The sequence below is a fragment of the Brassica rapa genome, chromosome A04 (assembly GCF_000309985.2).
Source record: "Brassica rapa cultivar Chiifu-401-42 chromosome A04, CAAS_Brap_v3.01, whole genome shotgun sequence".
Taxonomy (NCBI): domain Eukaryota; kingdom Viridiplantae; phylum Streptophyta; class Magnoliopsida; order Brassicales; family Brassicaceae; genus Brassica; species Brassica rapa.
The window spans coordinates 17,289,726-17,311,271 of NC_024798.2; the positions used below are offsets into that span (position 1 = coordinate 17,289,726).

At 37.8% G+C, this 21,546-nt stretch overlaps 3 protein-coding genes and 2 pseudogenes across 4 annotated transcripts; 2 read left to right on the forward strand and 3 right to left on the reverse strand.

Annotated features, from left to right (window-relative positions):
- Positions 1 to 438: 438 nt before the first annotated feature.
- Positions 439 to 3,615, reverse strand: LOC103865219 (annotated as a pseudogene). The gene has a single exon (XR_632388.3). The product of XR_632388.3 is annotated as a receptor-like protein 40 (transcript).
- Positions 3,616 to 6,005: 2,390 nt separating this feature from the next.
- Positions 6,006 to 10,230, reverse strand: LOC103865220 (receptor-like protein 41). Its single transcript, XM_009143017.3, has one exon. It carries the CDS (start codon positions 8,827 to 8,829, stop codon positions 6,169 to 6,171), a length of 2,661 nt encoding a protein of 886 aa, XP_009141265.2. The 5' UTR covers positions 8,830 to 10,230; the 3' UTR covers positions 6,006 to 6,168.
- Positions 10,231 to 10,522: 292 nt separating this feature from the next.
- LOC103865222 (glycine-rich protein 23) lies at positions 10,523 to 11,488 on the reverse strand. Its single transcript, XM_009143018.3, has one exon. The coding sequence runs from the start codon at positions 11,403 to 11,405 to the stop codon at positions 10,758 to 10,760; it is 648 nt and encodes a 215-aa protein (XP_009141266.1). The 5' UTR covers positions 11,406 to 11,488; the 3' UTR covers positions 10,523 to 10,757.
- A 7-nt stretch (positions 11,489 to 11,495) lies between these two features.
- On the forward strand, positions 11,496 to 16,999 carry LOC103865223 (annotated as a pseudogene).
- A 1,263-nt stretch (positions 17,000 to 18,262) lies between these two features.
- Positions 18,263 to 20,395, forward strand: LOC103865224 (cyclin-dependent kinase inhibitor 4). The gene is made up of 3 exons (XM_009143021.3): positions 18,263 to 18,949; positions 19,612 to 19,830; positions 19,920 to 20,395. The coding sequence occupies exons 1-3, from the start codon at positions 18,507 to 18,509 to the stop codon at positions 19,987 to 19,989; spliced, it is 732 nt and encodes a 243-aa protein (XP_009141269.1). The 5' UTR covers positions 18,263 to 18,506; the 3' UTR covers positions 19,990 to 20,395.
- The last annotated feature ends 1,151 nt before the right edge of the window (positions 20,396 to 21,546 follow it).

Sequence of the window (21,546 nt, forward strand, 5' to 3'; positions counted from 1 at the left end):
CTTTGTGCTCATGGTGATGGCATGTTTTTTTTGTAATCTTGAATCGAATGTTGGGTTTTGCCGTTTCCTTCAATCTCCTAATTTTCTCATTAGGGGAAAAACATTATATTAGATCGTTGTGTTCATGCTTATTTGATAGAAGAAGAAATAAGCAAAGTATTAGATTAAGATACAACAAACATAAGATAGTGCTTTAATACAACTAGTTGACAGACAAGGAAAGATCAAAGTCAGACAGCAACAATTCTAACGATACACACAAAAAAACACACAAGGAAAATGCTATATAATACATGATCAACAACTACTTGACAGACATTGAAAGCACAAACTTAAAACGGAAACAATCCCAACGGTTTATGCGGTCGCACCAGGTATAGCCTTGAGCCAAAAAAAGAAACTTGTATTTGATTCTGTTGTGGTCAACAACTAGAAACCTTAACGACTGAAAGACTTCGGATTCTTTACAGAAAGGATAAATAGAACAAAACATCAGATAATGATACAACAAACATAAGGAAATGCTTGCATACATGAGCATTTAAAACTAAGACATACATTCAAGGATTACACTCATACTGCTTCTGCGCTTACTGGGACCAACTATCTTGAGGAGCCACTCCGGTTTGTATGAAGCAACGAGCTGTGCTATTGCCAGTCCAAGCAACACTCCAAGGCCATATCCAATATCTACAGCTTTCCAGTTCAACACTTCTTCCTCTTCTTCATCTTCTTTAGGTTGTTGTGTAGGTGGTACATTATTAGTCCCAAAGCAAGTTTCCTGGAGAGGAAGACCACAAAGCCCTGCATTTCCTTCAAATGAAGATTTAGGTTGGCCAGTAATCTGTGTTCCTTGTGGTATTTCACCCTTGAGTTGGTTGTGAGACACATTTATGTACTCCAAAAAAGAGAGGCTCCCGATTCCATTAGGAATAGTCCCTGAGAGTTGGTTGCTTGATAGGTCAAGTGACTCGAGCTTGCCAAGATTGGAGAGAGAGAGAGGAATACGGCCAGTGAAGGCGTTGTTTGATAAGTTGAGTGAAATCAATGCTTTCAGAAGACCAATGGATTCAGGAATCTGTCCTTCAATTCTATTCCCAGAAAAATCAATAGTGGCGTATGAGGTAAGGACCCCCTGTTGCTCCATAGTTAGACCTTTGTATCGCAAATCTATAGCCTCCATAATGGCAGCGCTGAATTCCCCATGTATAAATTCTCCGTGTTGCATATATATATCACCATCTTCATTCATTGTAAGTGTTGGTGCTTTCCAGTTGACAAAATATCTTGGTGGCAAGCTTCCAGAAAACTTATTATCAGATATCTCAAATATTTGCAGCTCTGGAAACCTGAGAGGACCTTGATCAGGGGGAGATATAGAGCCATAGAACTTGTTTGAACTGAGGATAAGGACTTGCAAATTCGGTAAAGCCTTGAGCCAAAAAGGAAACTTGTCTTTGATTTTGTTGTGGTCAACAACTAGAAACTCTAGAGATGAGCAGTTTTGAAGAGATCTTGGAAGTTTCCCGGCGAGTAGATTGTGTCCAACGTCAAGAGACCGTAGAGAAGCACCCATATAAAACGTGTCAGGAATACTTCCTTCCAAATTTTTCTTCCTAAGATTCACAAACGTCAAGCTTTGACTCAAGCATTGCGGAATTGGACCAGTTAGGTTGTTGTTAGATAGCTTCAAGAGCGTCAGAGACCTATAATTGCAAAGTGAAAGAGGTATGCTCCCTGTGAATCTGTTGTCTGAAGCAGAGAAAAAGTTGATAGAGAGTGGTAGAATAGGAATTGCTCCTTCAAAATAGTTTTTCTCCATAAATAAATTCTTCACCGATGAATTTACTAAAACATCAACTGGACCTTCGAAACCATCAAACAAATTATCTGAAATAAACACTGTGTTTAGATGAGGAAGGTTCCACAACCACTCGGGGATTTTCCCTTTGATTCTATTGTCGGACAATGCTATAAAATCCAACTTCTCAAGGTTCTTTAAGGCATTTGGGAACTCGGTGATGCCACAGTCTGATAAGAGCAAGATCTCCAAGTCTGTTGGGATGTCTGACTTTGAACCTAAACTGTCCGAAGGTATGCTATTACCGGAAAGATCAAGGTGCACCAAAGATTTTAGCGAGGAAAAGAGGCTTATATCAATTGGGTAACTTGTGTTGAGGAAAGAAAGGTCAAGAACCTTGAGGTTGATGAGCTTTGAGATAGGCTCTATGATTTTTCCTTCAAAATGGTTGCGCCCAAGGTACATGGACTTGAGCCTAGATGGGGTAGAGGTGTTAGGAAATTTAATAGATCCGGTGAGATTGTTTCCATACAGACGGAGATCTGATAAGATAGGCATATTGACTACAGAAGAAGGAATGGTTCCAGAGAAGTAGTTATCATCAAGATTTAGAACAGAGAGCATGGTTAGATTTTCCACAAGTGGAAAACTACCAGTGAGCTGGTTGTCGTCAAGGTACAATTCGGTTAACGAGGTTAGGTTACTAATTGTGGGAGGAACTAGCCCGAAAAAGTCATTAAAGGCAAGATCCAAGAACTCAAGTTTGTTGAGATTTCCAAATTCAGAAGGGAGTGATGACCTGAAGTTGTTGGAACCTAGATCAAGGTAACTGAGGTGGTGCAACTCAAACAGGCTAGTATTGTTGGGATTCAGAGTTCCAGAGAAATGATTATGAGAAAGGTCTAAAAACGAGAGCTTTGTTAGATTCCGTACAAGTGGGAAACTACCAGTGAGCTGGTTGTGGTCAAGGTACAAATCGGTTAACGAGGTTAGGTTACTAATTGTGGGAAGAACTTGCCCGTAAAAGTCATTGGAGTGAAGATACAAGACCTCTAACCTGTTGAGATTTCCAAATTCAGAAGGGAGTGATGAGGTGAAGTTGTTTTGACTTAGATCAAGGTAACGGAGGTGGTGCAACTCAAACAGGCTAGTACTCTTGGGATTCAGACTTCCAGAGAAATGATTATTAGAAAGGTCTAAAAACGAGAGCTTCGTTAGAATCCTTACAAGTGGGAAACTACCAGTGAGCTCGTTTAGGGAAAGAGATAAATAGGAAAGAAGGCTTAGGTTATTAAATGAGGAAGGAACTTGGCCTACAAAGCTATTATTGGAAAGATATATGACCTCTAACCTGTTGAGATTGCCAAATTCAGAAGGAAGTGAAGACGAGATGAAGTTGTTTTGATCGAGGACAAGGTGACGAAGATGTTGTAATCTGAATAGGCTACTATATATTGGGCTTTAGCGTTCCACTGAGGCAGGTCTGGAGTCGTAGCATTGTGACCGCACCGGTCGATTTATCGCACCAGACTCCATTATTGGGATCACTGAGGTTGCAGTGGCTGCTATCAAACTCGTTCATGAACTCAGTAAGAGCTTGAGTCTGATTGGGATGACAAGCAACATAGATACTATCATCGTATGTGAAAGTGTAGAAGCTCGTTGAAGGGGAGACACAACAGAGCAAGATTAGCGAGAGAAAATGCAAACGCAAACGGGATTCAAACATGGTCTTTATGAAAAGTATTGAGGAAGAGGTATTTTGGTGTAAGAAAAGTGAAAGAGAAGATTGGTGCTATAAATAAAGATATGTGGGTTTCAACTGGAGCTATGTCACCCATACAACTTGACTTAGAAAGAAGATAGAGGAACTAAGTTGAAGTCTTTCTATTTTGGCTTCAGGTACAGTATGGCTAAGTGGCTAATTGCCACTCAATCCTGAAGTGAAATCCACGTTAGTTGATTTTTATAGCGTATAACTGTGGATACGAATAGTTTAACAGTAAAATACAAAAACAAAACTTCAATTCGAAAGACATCAGTTTGAAACTTCTCACATATGTTCAAAACTACATAAATCAGTTTAGCATAACGACATACTGTTAGTGGAGTGTCAAATTGCAGACTTGGTCATAGACAAAGTGGTCACGTTATGGTTTAGCTAACAGAAGACCTTACACGTATCACACACTAAAGGAACTAGAATCTTCATTTGGTATGTGTAATGTTGTGTGGAGAGATGTGTGAATTAACTGAGTTACATCTCTGTGATTCTTCTTTCTCCTTTGGTGTTACTGAGATTTCTGGAGGTTTTGTAGTCTCTGTACAATAAGATATTGAGTCGTATCGTTTCTTTTCGACAAAATAATGAGACTTTATAAGATGAGGAAAACTTTGGATTTGGAGTGAAAGTAACATAAAAGTAATTGTATAGTTGTTTTCTAAGGAATTCACAAGTTTGTGTGGAACGCAAACTAATTTCGTAAAGACATATCTGTTTCTTTCTGTTCGTATTGCAATCGATTACAGTTGACATATTGGTAGCACCAGTGACATTGGTTTTGTATATTTATGGCATTTGCTCTGCTTCTGTGAAGTCTTTTTTTGTGTGTCTCTCTGCATTTTAAGGTTTCTTGCCAATCAAGTTAGTTTTCGTTTGTGTGCATGGATGGATATGTATGGCGGAATATATTTTTCATTATATTTATTTATTAAATTGCTACTGCATGACTTTCTACTTCTTGCTTGCATAGTGTTAGTGTGTTAGTCGCAAAGAAACTTTCTTACAGAGGAAGACCACAGTGCCATGCATTCTCTTCAAAGGAAGATTAGGTTGCCATGTAATCTGTGTTCCTTGTGGTGTTTTTCATCCTTGAGTTGGTTGTGAGACACATTTGCTAACTCCATAAACGAGAAGGTTCCAACTTCCAAGTCCTTAGGAATCTGTTTTTATTTACACATTTAAACGTCATGACTGTTTTTATCCCTTATCTGTAAAAGTCAAGCCTAGTTGACTTTGATGTATCAACCAAATGATTTTCTTTTTATTAAGCTTTTATTTTGTGCGTATCTGACATCTGTCTTCTCTTCTAATAGTAGTGCTTAAGCGTTAAAGACGTTTCTTACTTCAGAAAATTTCCATGTCGTGTTCTTTTTAATCCCACTCCTTTGCTTGGTCCACATTAGACTTTGTATTTCAATCGCTTTGTATACCATATATAGACCACCATATACATTCATTCTAAATGATGCTTGGTGATAGGCTTCCAGTAAATTTAGTGTCAGATATTTCAAGTATTCTCATAGCTCAGGGAAACCAAGAGGACCTTGATGACGAGGAGATAAAAAGACCATAATAAAAATTGTTTGAATGAAAGATAAAAACTTGCAAATTTGGTAGAGCCGAAAGGAACTGTGTCATTAATTTTTGCTGTTTTCAAGGATAAGAAACACTACAGAGGAGCACTTTACAAGAGGCCTTGGAAGCTTCTCTGTTTAGCCGGTTATATCCAACTTCAAACGTCTGAATCGATGCACCAACACTGAACTTGCTAGGAATATTTCATTCCAGATTGTTGATAGAGACTGCCAGAGTGGTAGAATAGAGTTGATCCTTTATTTTTTGAGACATTTTTTAGTCCTCTGCTTTTAGCCTTTTTTGTATATAAGTCAACCCTAGTTGACTCTGTTTTATCAATGAAGTGATGAATTTGTTTTTACTTAGCTTTTATTTATCAACGATAATGGCATTTTTTTAACTTTTAAGTGCTAAGGACATTTCTGAATTCAGAAAAACTCCCTGTCGATTGCATATTTTGTAGTCTTGAAAAATTAACATGTTGTGATCCTCTGCTTTTCCTCACTCCTCTGCTTCGTCTACGTATACAGAATCAGGTTTATAATTTCTCTAGAAAGAGTAGCTTCCATATACGATCAAGATTTTGTAGTATCTTGAAGCTTGAAAGGCAGAAATCTCACACGGCCAACTTTAAACTAATAACTGACCCAATCACAAAGCTTTCTATACAAAACGGCCATTTAATATATTAGTTGTCTCTATATGGCATTAGGTCTCTACAGTTTCTTGGCTTCTTCTTATCGTCGTTTGATCAATCTAATCTTTGAACCCCAATATGACCACCATTCACCATCTTCCATGCTTTTGCCATTATAATGATCAGTAGAATAAAAAGAGAGACGCACATGAAATTGACTACAAAACATTCACCATTCTTACTTTATAGAAAACGAAATAGAAACAAAGCATCAGATAACGATACAACAAACATAAAAAGATGCTTCCATACAAGAGGAATCATCAACCACTTGACATACATTGAAGGATCATACTCAAACTGAAAACAATCCTAGCGATTTCTGCGCTTGTTCGGTCCAATTATCTTAATGAGCCACTCCGGTTTGTATGTTGCAGTGAGGTGTGCTATTACAAGTCCAAGCAACACTCCAGGTCCAAACCCTATAGCCACACCTTTCCAGTTCAACACTTCTTCCTCTTCTTCTCCTTCTTCTTCAGAAGGTTGTTGTGTAGGTGGTTTGTTAGTCCCAAAGCAAGTTTCCTGGAGGGGAAGACCACAAAGCCCTGCGTTCCCTTCAAAGGAAGATTTAGGCTGCCCCGTAATCTGTGTTCCTTGTGGTATAATCCCTTTGAGTTGGTTGTGAGACACATTAATGTACTCCAAAAAGGAGAGGGTCCCAAGTCCACCAGGAATGGTCCCTGAGAGTTGGTTGCTTGATAGGTCTAGTGACTCGAGATTGCTTAGATTGGAGAAAGACAGAGGAATATGGCCTGTGAAAGCGTTGTTTGATAATTTGAGTGCAATCAGTCCTTTCACGAGACCAATTGATTCAGGAATTTGTCCTTCAATTCTATTCCCTGAAAAATCAATAGCCGCGTATGAGGTAATGATCCTCTCTTGCTCCATCAACAGACCTTTGTATTGCAAATCTATAGTCACCATAACGTAATAGTAAAATCCCCCGGAGCTAATTTGCCCGTGTACCATATATAGACGTTCGTCATTTTCATTCATTGTAAGTGACGATGCTTTCCAATTGACAAAATACCTTGGTGGCAAGCTTCCAGTGAACTTATTATCCGATATTTCAAATATGTGTAGTTCCGGAAACCCGAGAGGACCTTGACCAGGAGGAGATATAGAGCCATAGAATTTGTTTGAACTAAGGATAAGAACTTGCAAATTCGGTAAAGCCTTGAGCCAGAAAGGAAACTTGTCTTTGATTTTGTTGTGGTCAACAAGTAGAAACTCTAGAGATGCACAATTCTGAAGAGATCTTGGAAGTTTACCGGTTAGTCGATTGTGTCCGACGTCAAGTTCCTGTAGAGAAGCACCGGTTACAAACACGTCAGGAATACTTCCTTCCAAGTTGTTCTTCCGGAGATTCACAATCGTCAAGTTACTCAAGCATTGAGGAATTGGACCCGTGAGGTTGTTGTAAGATAGCCACAAACGCTTGAGAGATCTACAACTGCAGATTGAAAGAGGTATCCTCCCTGTGAATCTATTGCTTTCTGCATTAAAGAAGTTAATAAATAGTGGTAGGACTGGAACTGCTCCTTCAAAATAGTTTTGCTCCAGATCTATCAACTCCAACGATGAGTTCACCAAAACGTCCGCCGGACCTTCAAAACCAGTAAATGAATTACTTCCAAGAAACACTGTGTACAGACGAGGAAGCTTCCATAACCACTCCGGTATTTTCCCTTTGATTCTATTGTTGCCTAATGCAATAAGCTCCAACTTCTCAAGGTTCTTTAAGATATTTGGGAACTCGCTGATGCCGCAGTCTTGCAACAACAATCTCTCCAAGTTTGTTGATATGTCTGATGACTTTGATTCTAAACTGGCCGGAGATATACTATTACCGGAAAGATCTAGGTACGACAAAGATTTTAGTGAGGAAAAGAGGCTTAAATCAATGGGATAGCTTGTGTTTAGGAAAGAAAGGTCTAGATGTGTGAGGTTGATGAGCTTTGAGATAGGTTCTATGATTTTTCCTTCAAAATGGTTTTTCCCAAGGTACATTTTCTCGAGCCTAGATGGGGTACAGGAGTCATGAACTTCAATAGAACCGGTGAGATCGTTTCCACGCAGATTGAGACGTGATAAGAAAGGCATGGTGAAGAGAGAAGAAGGAATTGTTCCAGAGAAGTGATTCTCATTGATATATATAAATGAGAGCATGGTTAGATTTTGTACAAGTGGGAAACTACCAGTGAGCTGGTTGTGGTCAAGGTACAAGTAGGTTAACGAGGTTAGGTTACTAATTGTGGGAGGAACTTGCCCGAAAAAGTCATTGAAGGAAAGAGACAAGAACTCTAGTTTGTTGAGATTTCCGAATTCAGAAGGGAGTGATGAACTGAAGTTGTTGTAATTTAAATTAAGGTAACGGAGGTGGTGCAATTCAAACAGGCTAGTACTGTTGGGATTCAGAGTTCCAGAGATATAATTGTAAGAGAGGCCTAAATAGGAGAGCTTTGTTAGATTCCTTACAAGTGGGAAACTACCAGTTAGTTCATTTTTGGAAAGCTTTAAAACGGAGAGAAGGCTTAGGCTATTAAACGAGGAAGGAACTTGGCCTACAAATCCATTATTGGAAAGAGATAAGACCTCTAACCTGTTTAGATTGCCAAATTCAGAATGAAGTGAAGATGAGATGAAGTTGTTTTGAGTGAGGTTAAGGTGACGAAGATGATGTAACCTGAAGAGGCTACTATTAGGCTTTAGAGTTCCACTGAGACAAGACTGGAGTCGTAGCATTGTGACCGCACCGGTCGAATTATCGCACCAGACTCCATTAAAGGGATCATTGAGGTTGCAGTAGCTGCTATCAAACTCGTTCATGAACTCAGTGAGAGCTTTAGTCTGATGGGGATGACAAGCAACATAACTACTGTAATCAATGTTTAGATCGAAGAAGCTTGAAGGGGAGACACAACAGAGCAAGATTAGCGAGAGAAAATTCAAATGTAAACGGGATTCAGACATGGTCTTTATGAAAACTTTTGAAGAAGAATTGTTTTGGTTTAAAAAAATGAGAGAGAAGGTTGGAGGTATAAATAAAGATACGTGGGTTACAACTTGAGCTCCACACAACTTGACTTATAGAAGAAGTTAGAGCTAAGTGAAGTCTTTGTATTCTAGCTTGGGGTACAGAATGGCTAAGTGGCTAATTGCCATTCAAATCATGACGTGAAATGAAATCCAGGTTAGTTGATTTTACTCTAGCGTATAATTTGGATTAGAATATTTAAAAAATAAAACAAAATTGGATTGGAAAGACAGCGGTTCGAAATTTCTCACGTATGTTCAAAACTACATAAATAAATCAGTTTAGAATATAACGTGAACGACGGTCAAGTTGCAGACCTGGTAACGTGAACGACGGTCACAGACAAAGTGGTCATGTATATATTGGTTTAGCTAGCAGAAGACCTTAATTACACGTCTCACACACTAAGCTCATCATTATCAACTAGGGGAACTAGAATCTTCATTAGGTGATCTGCGAGACTGCGTCATGTCGTGTGGAGAGATGTGTGAATTAGCGGAGGTGTTTTCTGAGATTTCCGGAGGTTTTGTGGACTAAGTAGTATGCGCCTTAAATACACGAATATGATGAGTCGTGATCATTACTTCATCTAAATAATGAGAGTTTATGAGATGAGGAACGTTTCCGATTTGGAGTAGAACATAGAAATAATTGTATAGGCTGGATATTAGATAAGGTCATAAGGACATACTCATATGATACTTTTTCTTCTTCTTTCTTTGTCGGTGAAATCCAGCACCGAGACTTACGTTAAGTCCCATAATCATGTGTTCTTGACTTCTTGTTACTTTTAACCATCAGTACGGATCAACTATCATTAAAATCTTAGTAAAAAAAACCGTAAATGTTAATACAGAAAGCTTAGTTTAGATAAACATTTGAGTTTGCTTATCAGTTTTAATATTAAGATTTACTACATTCGGAGAATTTATTGCAACCATTTTAAGTCTGAGTACACATTACACAAGGGAATTTCACACCTCCATATACTGAACTTCATATCTGATATGGACACTTAAATGCTTCAAACCATTTTGTTACTGGTTCACCACAACTAGTCAAAATGGTAGCAACATCTAAAGAGTGACCAGTTTTTGCAATAAAACTAAGCGAATTTACAGATCTATAAGAAAATCATCAATATAACAAGCTAGTTTACGGACTTATTTGCAAAAAATGCTCGTACTATAAACCATGTTTTCTCCTATGTTAAGCCATATGTGCATTATACTGGATAGAGATACTAACCATTCACCTTTGGCGGATTTGTACTAAGTATTATCCTTTTACATTTTCTGTGGTAAAACAAAAATAATCGACAGACAAATCAGAGACACAATACTTGGCAAGAGACACCGACCGAAATTCAGTGACCTCATATGTGCTTGGGTTGCAAACGAGTACTAAACTACTAATCCAATCTTCCATCCTATCCAAGGATTGGTTGATCCTTGTAGGCTCAACTTTGTTTTTAACCTTTTTGCATTGGTTGATCCTTATAGGTTCTCACCCTATTGTAATATTTTACAAACATTTCTCATTTTTAATGGAATTCAAATATTTGGGAAAGAAAAACTTTAAATAATTAGCATATTTAAAAATTGACAGTTTATAAGATGTATCTCGTCATTAATACAAAGGTAAACATATACTCCAATAGTTTGGAAACAACAACTCAATAACTGTTGACACAAGGCACAAATCGACCATTTTAAAAACCAAACATGAAACCAACCAAAGCATAACATGAGAACATAGCATACACAATTGCTAATTATCATTTTATTGTAATAATTAATCTCACTGTTTCGTTTAATTAAATAATAACAACGTACGAATGCATGATCATGAGCCTCATTACTCATCAGTGATGGCCACCGCCACCATAACCGCCTCCCAAACCTCCTCCACCACCAATGCCTTTACCAAATCCACCACCAGCTCCACCGCCGAATCCTCCTCCGCCTCCATATCCTCCTCCGCCACCAAATCCTCCTCCTCCTCCAGCACCTCCACCGCCTCCAAGTCCTCCTCCAGCACCGCCACCGTATCCTCCTCCAGCTCCCCCGCCCACACCGCCACCGCCGCCTAGACCTCCACCGCCTCCTAGACCGCCACCGCCTCCTAGACCTCCACCTCCGCCCAAACCACCACCATGTCCTAGACCGCCTCCTCCACCCAAACCGCCACCGTGGCCTAGACCGCCTCCTCCGCCCAAACCACCACCGCCTCCTAGACCGCCACCTCCACCTAGACCGCCTCCTCCGCCCAAACCACCGCCACCGCCTAGACCGCCACCTCCTCCAAGACCGCCACCGCCGCCCAAACCCTTTCTAAAACCCTTCTTGTAAATGCCATGCTTGTGGAAGTAAGGACGAGGTTTATGGAAGTATGGACGAGGCTTGTGAAAAAAGTGTTTGTCGTCATTAACCTCGACATTTCCGAACGCAAATTCGGCCACAAGGGCAAATACAAAGATAAACACACACACCTTACGGGCAATTAAACCCATAATTAAGCGGTTTTTCTAAATGAACAAAATAATTTCACGAGTTTTATTTGATGGATATGAAAGGATGAAGACAGTTGTGTCAGTGAAGCCTAGTCTTGGTCTGTTTATATAGGCATAACGTTTACTCGTGAGTACGTTGATGCATAACCGGTTTGTCATCTTTTTCTATTGGTCTCTAGTTAAGTCCAGTTTAGTTTAATTCATCTCCATATTCTCTACTGATTTTTTATTGACAGATTCCGCGTAGATAGTCTAGTCATTTTGAGATTGTTAATAAATAATTTTTGAATCTGGATCAGTGTTAATAAACTTATATGCATTCAGAGTTAATCTGCCTCGTATACCGTGAGGAGAACCGGCAATGAATAAGCCGTGTGTACAAACTTCAAACTTGTAGCAAACCAAAGATACTATAATTGGTTGAGGACAACAATCAAATTAAATGTCATCTACCTGTCGTTGGACAATTTATTTATGTCTGCCAACTGCACCGTTGATCTGATCTCATCCGACCTATGTTATCATCCGAGATCCAACATAACAAGAAACTGAAATATTTTCAAGAATTGATAAAATCTCTGATACATAAATATGCATATAGAAAGTGAATCGTATGTATCAGTATCCGAAAGTTTGAGTGAAATACTATTGAATACATGAAATTGAAGGATATATTATATATATTGTCTCTATATTGTTTAATAATTGGTTCATGATCATTAGAGTAATCAGCTAGAAATATATCCAATAAATGTCCATTTCTTGACTTATAGCTAGCAGTGCATAAAAAAAAAACAAATTACTTTGATATTTCTCAAGAGAAAAACTAGTTTAGCACATGAATAAATTGTGTCCTTATAGAAAACATAAAATTTAAGTAATCGTGGCTGCTTTAATTTTCCTTTTATAGTTGGACATGCTCTACTATAAGCACCTCAATAATTTAAGGACCCTTTTGCATTATTCAAACGCTAAATGTGATATCATTTAGTGAAAAAGAAGTGATCTCATTTATTATATCATTAATGGTTCAAACCAAACATAGAGTATTAACTTTTCATTGTCCAAACTAACAAAGAAAGAAAAACAGTTAGGCAAGGTTTTATATACATGCACCATTTACTTTTAGAAAACAAGGTTAAAATAATGCTGGATTCGTTTGATTATATATTCATAGAAATTCAGATTACATTGCTATTGACAAGGATATGTAACATAGTATCGAACTTTGAGTTGTTTCTCATTGAAGATATGCAATTATATTTGCTAAGTGCTACTCACTCAGTTTTATAAAATATGTAATTAATTTTGTTATTTTACGCAAATTAAGAAAATAAATAAAATATATTTATGTTTTTAAGAATTGCATCTATTTAACCAATGATTTTGAGATAATTAAAATAACCTATTTAGGTTATTTTACTTTGTTTGAGCTTATTCAGGTTAGCTTACTTTCTAATCAAACAATCGAAATTGTGAGTAGAATTGTTCTGAATTGCGATTGACTCACTTTTTAACTACTTCATAGCTCGAGCTCGGGCTGAAGATATGGCGCAGAGTAATTGGGAAGCTGATAAGATGTAAGTGTATTTGAGTTTAAAAGTGAAAACATTTTCAATTACCCATATTTGTATTTCTTGGTAGAAAATTAAATTTTTTTTATTCTTTTTGTTCACTCTGTAGGCTTGACGTTTACATATATGATTATTTGGTGAAGAAGAAACTGCACAACACTGCCAAGTCTTTTATGACTGAAGGCAGAGTCTCTCCTTGATCCTGTTGGTAAGTAATTATCTATTTGGTGAAGTTTATGTTTTGTCAGAGTTTTTTTTGTCATGTTGGTTCTTGAATGTATTTTTTATTAATTATCAGAGTTTAAGCCGTTTTTGTTTCATTGGGAACTGCGCTTTAAGCTATGTGATTATTCCAACGTAGCAATTAATGCGCCTGGAGGGTTTCTGTTTGAGTGGTGGTCTGTGTTCTGGGACATCTTCATTGCAAGGACTAATGAGAAACATTCTGAGGCTGCTGCAGCTTATATAGAGGTTGGCTATCTACCACTCTGGGAGGTATGTTTTTATTTTCAGTTTGGTAGCTGACAAGTGGCTTTGTGAATTTTAGGCACAACAAGGTAAAGCGAAGGAGCAACAACTTCAAATGCAGCAAATGCAGATGCTTCGCCAAATGCCAGTCAAGTCGCTGCTAAAATGTATGAAGAACATATGAAGCAGCCAAATGGAATGAACACTGAGACATCCCAACCTCATATGGATGCAAGGATGGCTCTTCTTAAATCAGGAGCGAACCAGTCAAATGGTCCAAGGAAATCATCAAGGAGGTGTTTCAGCAGCATTGCAGCAACTTCAATCACGTAATCAGCAGACCCCTGTAATTACCTTACTTGATGACTCTTTTAATATTGTTACCGAAAAGTCTCCAATCAACTAATTGACATTGGACTCCAAAACTAACATATTCGTCCCTATTTTGTTCTGAAGGATTAAACCCTGGAGTAGGTGCTCTTCCTTTAAAGGGATGGCCATTAACTGTAAGCACTGGGATTCTTTTGCAGGGTTTATCTGTTTGTGATTTTAATCCCTTTTTTTTCATAAAGATTTTTTGATAAATGTTACAGGGCATTGATACAATCCGACCAGGTTTAGGCCCTCAAGTTCAGAAAGCTTTCCTTCAAAATCAAAGTCAATTTCAGCTCTCACCACAGCAGCAACAACAAGAGAGGTCTTGGCTCAGGTTCAAGGGCAAGGAAACTTGAACCAAGGAAATATGACTAACCTGTATGGCGAGATGGGCCCTCGAAGATTTACAGGATTACCTAGATGGATCCATAGGTTCCCCTATAGTTCTTCAAAAGTAAGACTTTTTTCTCAAATCAGTGAAAGTTTCGCCTATCTGTTCGTTAGGTGGTGAAATTGATCAATACGTCTGTCTTTGTATGCATTTTTCGGTAATTTCTAGTGTATGATGTCATGTAGTTGTCATTTGAAAAGTCTAAGAGAATGTGTTAGTGTTATCCTAATGTAGATCTATCTAGGGAACACAATTTGGTTTCTCCTTGTTAACCACACGCTCTCTACTAAGAGGATTTATGTGCAAATTTATGTCAATCAAACATCTTTCTGATTTTCCATTTTTCCGTTGCTGTTTGTTGGTCTGTAGCATATCAACATGCCGCCAGTACATCAATCTTCCTCTCAGCAACAAGATCCTTTACTATCACAGCAATCACAGCAGGTACATTTTTGTGGATCATGTGGTTTGGTTCAAATTAGTATACTCTTTAGTGTGTAAGATGAATGAGCCACAACTTCATTTTGCGTCTCATTGATAGAACAACCGCAAAAGAAAATGACCTTCCTCTTCTGGTCCTGCTAACAGTACAGGGACAGGAAACACGGTCGGCCCATCCAACTCACAGCCGTCAACTCCCTCAACGCATACCCCTGTCGATGGAGAGTTGCTATAGCTGGTAACATGCAGCATGTGAATAACATGCCAAAAGGGCCAATGATGTATGGTTCTGATGGAATAAGTGGTCTGGCATCGCAGCAAACCAACTGGTATGTTTCTTAATGCTACTAACAATCTAGCTTTGTTCCAGTGTTAAGAATCTTAGCGGCTTTAGCATTTTCTTGCATATCCGATGGAGCAGTGTTATATTCAACTTTATTATGACAAGGATTAATAGCTGCAGGATGACATGGAACCGTTCGGAGATGTGGGAGCTCTGGAAGATAATGTAGAATCGTTTTTGTCCCAAGATGATGGAGATGGAGGAAGCATATTTAGCACCCTCAAGCGGAACCCTTCTGAGCGTGCAGAAACCCCAAAGGGTATCCTCTCGCCCTGGTCAGACTTATCATGCTACTAGTAAACCAGATATACTAACCATGATCCTTTTTTTCATTTTTCAGGGTTTAGTTTCAGTGAGGTTAGTTCTATATGAAGAAGTGCTCGTAAGGTCATCTGCTCTAGTTTCTCATCTGATGGGAAGTTGTTGGCTAGCGCTGGGCATGATAAAAAGGTACATACATTTTGTTTATAAATATGTCAGATCTTGTTTGTTTAATGAAGATGATGTGTTTTTGTCGGTAGGTTTTTATCTGGAACATGGAAACACTACACACTGAGAGCACTCCGGAAGAACATGGTCATATTATCACGATGTTCGCTTCAGACCTAATACAACTCAACTGGCTACGTCATCGTTCGACAGAACAATCAAAATCTGGGATGCTTCTGATGTATAGTAATTCATCTCTTTTAGTTGCAGCCATTTTTTTTGTCTTCTGTTGCGACTTACTACTACTACCAATTTGCTGTGCAGCCTGGTTACTTCCGACGAACCATTTCTAGTCATACTGCACCTGTAATGTCCCTTGATTTTCACCCCAAAAACCGAGATCTTCTGCTCTTGTGATGGCAACAATGATATTCGCTTCTGGAACATCAACGCTTCTAATTACATTCGTGCTTCAAAGACAAGCTCATGTATTCTCGTGTGGCTTCTCCAACAATTGAACTATTGTTTTCTGAGTTTTTGAATTTTTCAAGCACAGGGAGCTAGCACGCAAGTACGGTTCCAGCCGATAAGTGGAAAATTTCTTGCTGCAGCTTCGGATAATACTTTTTCACTTGTGGATGTTGAAAAAGACATACGGGTCCACTTGTTAAAGGTAAAGCCAAAGATTTTTTTGTTTACTCTTTAGTTCAGTCCACATAAGACGTTGTTTTCTATTGTTAAGACTTGTGCTTACAAGTTACCTATGCAGGAGTGAACTTATGTCTCATGGCTTGATTTTAAAATTTTGTTCTGTCAGGGACATTCCTCAAATGTGAATTCTGTTTGTTGGAACACAAGCGGAGAGTTGCTAGCTTCTGTTAGTGAAAACTCTGTTAAACTATGGTCTCCGAGCTCAGGAGATTGTATCCACGAGCTCAGTTCTAGTGGGAACAAGTTCCACTCTTGCGTTTTTCACACTAGCTATCCCAATCTCTTCGTCATTGGTGGCTACCAGGTATTAGCTTAGTTACAATTTATTCAGCTTAGAACGAATCTATGTTTACCATTTTTACAAATCCATGTCAAGCTCTAATGTTGCGTGATGTGATGATTTTCTTGTTAAGAGTTGCTTTTAACTTTTGGTAAACGAAACTGTTGCAGTCACCGGAGCTGTGGAATACAAAGGAGAACAAATGTATGACAATACCAGCTCATGAGTGTGTGATCTCTGCCTTAGCTCAGTCACCTTCGACGGGAATGATGGCGTCTGCAAGTCATGACAAATCCGTGAAGATTTGGAAGTAGAAATTTTTACGTTCTTCAAGAAAAAAACGTAAAAAAGAAAAGCAGAGTTGGGGACTATTTTTTAGTCTAATTCTTTGTTTAGTGTTCACATCAATAAGTTGTTTAATGGGTTTGTTTGCATCAAAAAAGCAAAGAGACTTATGATAAAGTTACAATCTTTGTTGTATGATCCTACTCTCTTTGGGAGGGTTTGTATTTGTTTTCTTGTTGTTGTTGTGATCAAGTGTTTAAAAGTGATTCAGAGAGATGTGTCCTATATTCAATCTCAGTTTTGCAAGCTTGGTAGGCTTTAGTTGTTAATTTAGAGATCCACTATTGTCATCCCCTCGCACCTAAAGGAGTTCGACTCCTTCCACTTGAAAGTGGGTTTGACAGAAGAAAATTAAAAGACAAATTTAATTCTTTTTGAACGTGTCTAAATATTGTGTGTACGTTTTCTTACATCCTATTGGGATTTGAACTGTGACGTTAATATGATATATTTAAATGTAAATATTAAAAAAGTAAACGCACATGCGAAAAGCAAAACAATATTTTGTGTTGACAAGTTATAATATAATAGTTGTACAACATAAATGAATAAACATTTTGTAGAATATTTATAAAACGCTGAAAATTAATATTATTAGATTATTAATATTTTGATTCTTTAAATATAGATTTAACATAAAAAAACTGAAATTACTTTTGAAAATGCGAAAAAAAATGTATAGTAAAAATAGCGCGTTTAGAGAAATTATTGAAAACATGGACAAGTGAATATACCATTACAAACTTAAATACTTGAGTACTAGTGGTTGAGACATTAATTTGATATATGTTTTTCAAAATTTTTTTGATAGAAGTTAACAATACTCATTTCCTCCCTTATATTAATTTGCAAGACCACATCAACTATGTTTATATCATAGCTGTCATTAGTATAAACTTATGTCATTAGATCCTTTTTAGCTTATACTCTTCTAGATTCGAAAATGTGTAACCCAATTCCATCAAACAACAACTTAGACACTAGTCCTAATTGGGAAATCTTGTGTATATGCTCTCATTACTTTTTCTTTTTTGGTAACAATGCTCTCATTACTTGGTAAGTTGGTAGTTGCACAACGCTCTCTATTGTATCCTTGTGCTTCTTCACAAAAAGTAATTAACTACCCTGAAATTCACATAGGTCAGTAGTACTAGACTACTAGTCAGTAGACTAGAAGTTGACATTCCAAAATAAGTTCGATCACTCCTTAAACGAGATCAAAAGCTTTTCCTTGTGCTATATACAAAATACAGTAAAAAACAAGGGCAGCAAATAAAAGAAAAATACTACTTAAGTTACCAACTGATAAATATATGGTCATAACTCATAAACTTATATATATATATTATAAATTTTCGAATTAATTCAGGTTGCGTAGCCGTTACACCTTTCCTAACGTTGGACATCTATTTGAAGCAAACATTATTCAAAGTGAGAATTGCAACTCAAGTTACATTTTGTAAAAAAAAAATGTTCATTATATATAAAGAACAATATACGTCATCATTTCCGTTTAAAAGCATCGAAATTATTACACTCGAGTTTTCAATATAAAATAAAAAATAGTAAAAGTACAGTGTAGTAGTGAAGAAGAAGAAGCCACCTGAAAAATAAAAATAAAAAATAAAAATTAAATAAATAAAAAGAGGCAGAGAGAGGACCCCACACAGCACCATCTTCAACCCTAACTCTAATAATCTTCGATCCTTTTTTCTCTCTCTCTCTCTTTCTCTCTGAGCTTTCCATGAAAAGCGTCGTGAAAATGGGGAAATACATAAAGAAGAGCAAACTCGACGGAGAAGCTATATCCCTTATGGACGTCTCTCCTGGTGTTCTCACTCGAGCTAAGTCCCTAGCTCTCCAGCGCCGCCTTCAAAAGCCCTCGCCTTCCTCCTCCTCGCCGTCGAAACAGAAGACGCCGACGGATTGCGGCGGCGGCGGAGGCGGAGGCTCGTATCTTCAGCTAAGGAGCCGTCGGCTACAGAAGAAGCCGCCGATTGTAGTGATTCGTCGGAGAAAGAAGCAGAGGAGGGTCCGAAACCCTAATTCCCAAAATCAGGATTCGGGTCGTGGGTCTGGTGGTGGTGACGGGTCTAGGTCCGATTCGGTTGCTGAGAGTGTTGTGTGTGGGAAAGGGAAGGACTTTAATGGTGAAATCAACATGGATGAGCTTCAAGGCAGTGAAAGGTATAATCTTTTTTATTCTTAACTTATTTTCTCAATTTTTATACTTTAAAAGTTTTCAAATTGAATATTTTCAAGGCAGTGAAATTTAATGTTTTTTTTTTGTTTACCTTGTGTATGATATTATGCCATCTCTTCTTTATACTGACACACCAGTCTCTTCTTCTCTCTGTTTCCGGAAAAGAATTGTATATATTAAAGAAAGTTTTTTTTTTGCTTCTTCTCTTCTTCATTTACTTATGCATATAAGAAGGTGATAGTGACAATTGGTTTCTCTTTGATGTATTTGTGTATGAGATCACTCCTATCACCGTTGTTACTTGTGGGATTATGCAAAGTGTTCTTATTTATGATTGTAGAAATGTTTGGATACTATGTTCTCTCGCTGTTTGATAGTTTTTAATGTTTAAGGGTCAGTTGAAAGTTTAGATCTTGTTTGATTTACACTGAAACATTACTTTTTTTTTTACTCTGCAATGGGATCAACAAGACGTTACTCATTATCCTTTTTGAGTAGAGCGAGACTGGGTTAGCTTTAGTAGTAATAACTATAGGCAGTAAAGTCTGTTGGCTTTTACTACTAATTAAGGAAATGTAGTTAATTGCTTTGTTTCTTGAGAGCATTGTGTGAGAGTAACATATTTACTTACTCTCAGTTTCAACAGGACCACAAGGGAATCCACGCCATGCAGTTTGATGAGAAAACCGGAATCCATCACAAGCCCGGGTTCATCTCCAAAGCTTAACACTGGTGTAAGTGATGACAGCAACGACCAAAGAGAAGAGAGTTTGTCTGGCAGCCGTTGTCACCTACCAACCACACCTGAAATGGACGAGTTCTTCTCTTGTGCTGAAGAAGAACAACAAAAGCAATTCATTGACAAGTATGAGTTTTTCGTCTGTTCTGTTCACATTTGATCTTACTCTGTTCTGTTGTGTACCTAACGGTTTCTGTGAACTTTTTTTGGTTCAGGTACAACTTTGATCCTGTGAACGAACAACCACTACCAGGACGGTTTGAATGGAAGAAGATAGACGATTAGAAACAACCAAAACGAAAGGGTGGTGGGGTGTTAATAGTTAACATTTTCCTGCTAATTATCGGTTTGATCTTTCTTTCCATCATCCGTTTTAACTTGTAAAGAACTTAGGATAAAAACCCATCTAGCGTTTTTAAACTGGTGTCTGTAACACAAGTGGCTGAGAAGGGTTTGTGTAACACAGAACTGATACCAATCCTTTTCAGGTCTAAACAGATCACCTTAGTAGTAGTACTAAACCATAAGAGAAGGTTAACCCAAAGTCTGTTTAGGGTTTAGGGGTTTAGAGTTCTTTCGGTTAATGGCTAGTGAAGTCTTTTTTATAACTCTTTGTCTTGTATCCATTTGTGGTGTATACATGTACTGATCTGAAAACTCTTTTCAATAAAGACTTATCCTTCTCTGTCTTCTTCTTCTCTTACTTCCATCTTGAGTTCTTGTTCTTATCTTCATCATCATCATTATGGTCCATGTGTTGTGTTCTTCACACATATAACATCACAGTGACAGGTAAGAAACATGCAAATATATATATGCCAATTTTATTTACTGATAATAGAGAGACAGAGAAGCTGTTCGTTATGGATATGAATAGTTCTCATAGTGGTCTTTGTTTTTGTCTCTTTTCTCACTAAAATCAAAAGTTCTAGAAAGATTCTCTATTTCTATCACTCTGGTGTCCCTGTTCGAAAACGCGGCCGCCTAGCCGCCTAGGCGGCCGCTTAGGCGTTGCTCGGAGTCCAACCGCCGCGATTATGACCTGATCGGTCACACTAGGCGCTGGACCGCGTTAACACGCTTTGACCGCATATTATCCGCGCTGACCGCGTAATATTACCAGTCTTAAACGCTTAAAACTCAAAAAAAAATTGAACTATTGGGCCTACAGCAGGTTTATGGAAACCCAATTGCAAGTTATAATGATGGCAACTCTAAATGAGTATTTATAAGCGTCTTTAACATCACCCCTCCTTATGTTTAACCGATGTGGGACTTTGTTTCATAGGTGTTTTTTTTAAAAAAAAATTAATTAAAAACACCCTATTGGTGGATCGATCCCTGCACCTCATAAGAGGTTGACAACATCAAACACCAATAGACCACAACGTCTTTGGACGTATGTACATATACTGACACATATATAAACATTATTGTAATAAAAATATGACATTAACAATAACTTTTGTTAAACCAATAAATTAAAACTTCAATAATATACAAAAAACTATTACATTCTAATATATTTATATTATATATTTAATTTAAATATTATTATAAATATAATAATAATAAAAACTAGTCCCCGCGTATACTCCGATTAATCCCCGATTTTTTGATAACTCGCTAGGCCCGGAGTCACCGCCCGACTAGCGCCTAGCGTAGTTTCGAACAGGGTCTGGTGTTGTGTCCATTGTACTTTCCACTTACTGAGTTGTGCCCACTATTTTTTTTATCGTAATATGTACGTTCGTGCCCACTACACATCATCATTGTGATCGTCTTTTGTTTGATCTATCATCTAAACATCGTCACAAACCTCTTTTTTGTGATTGCATTGAT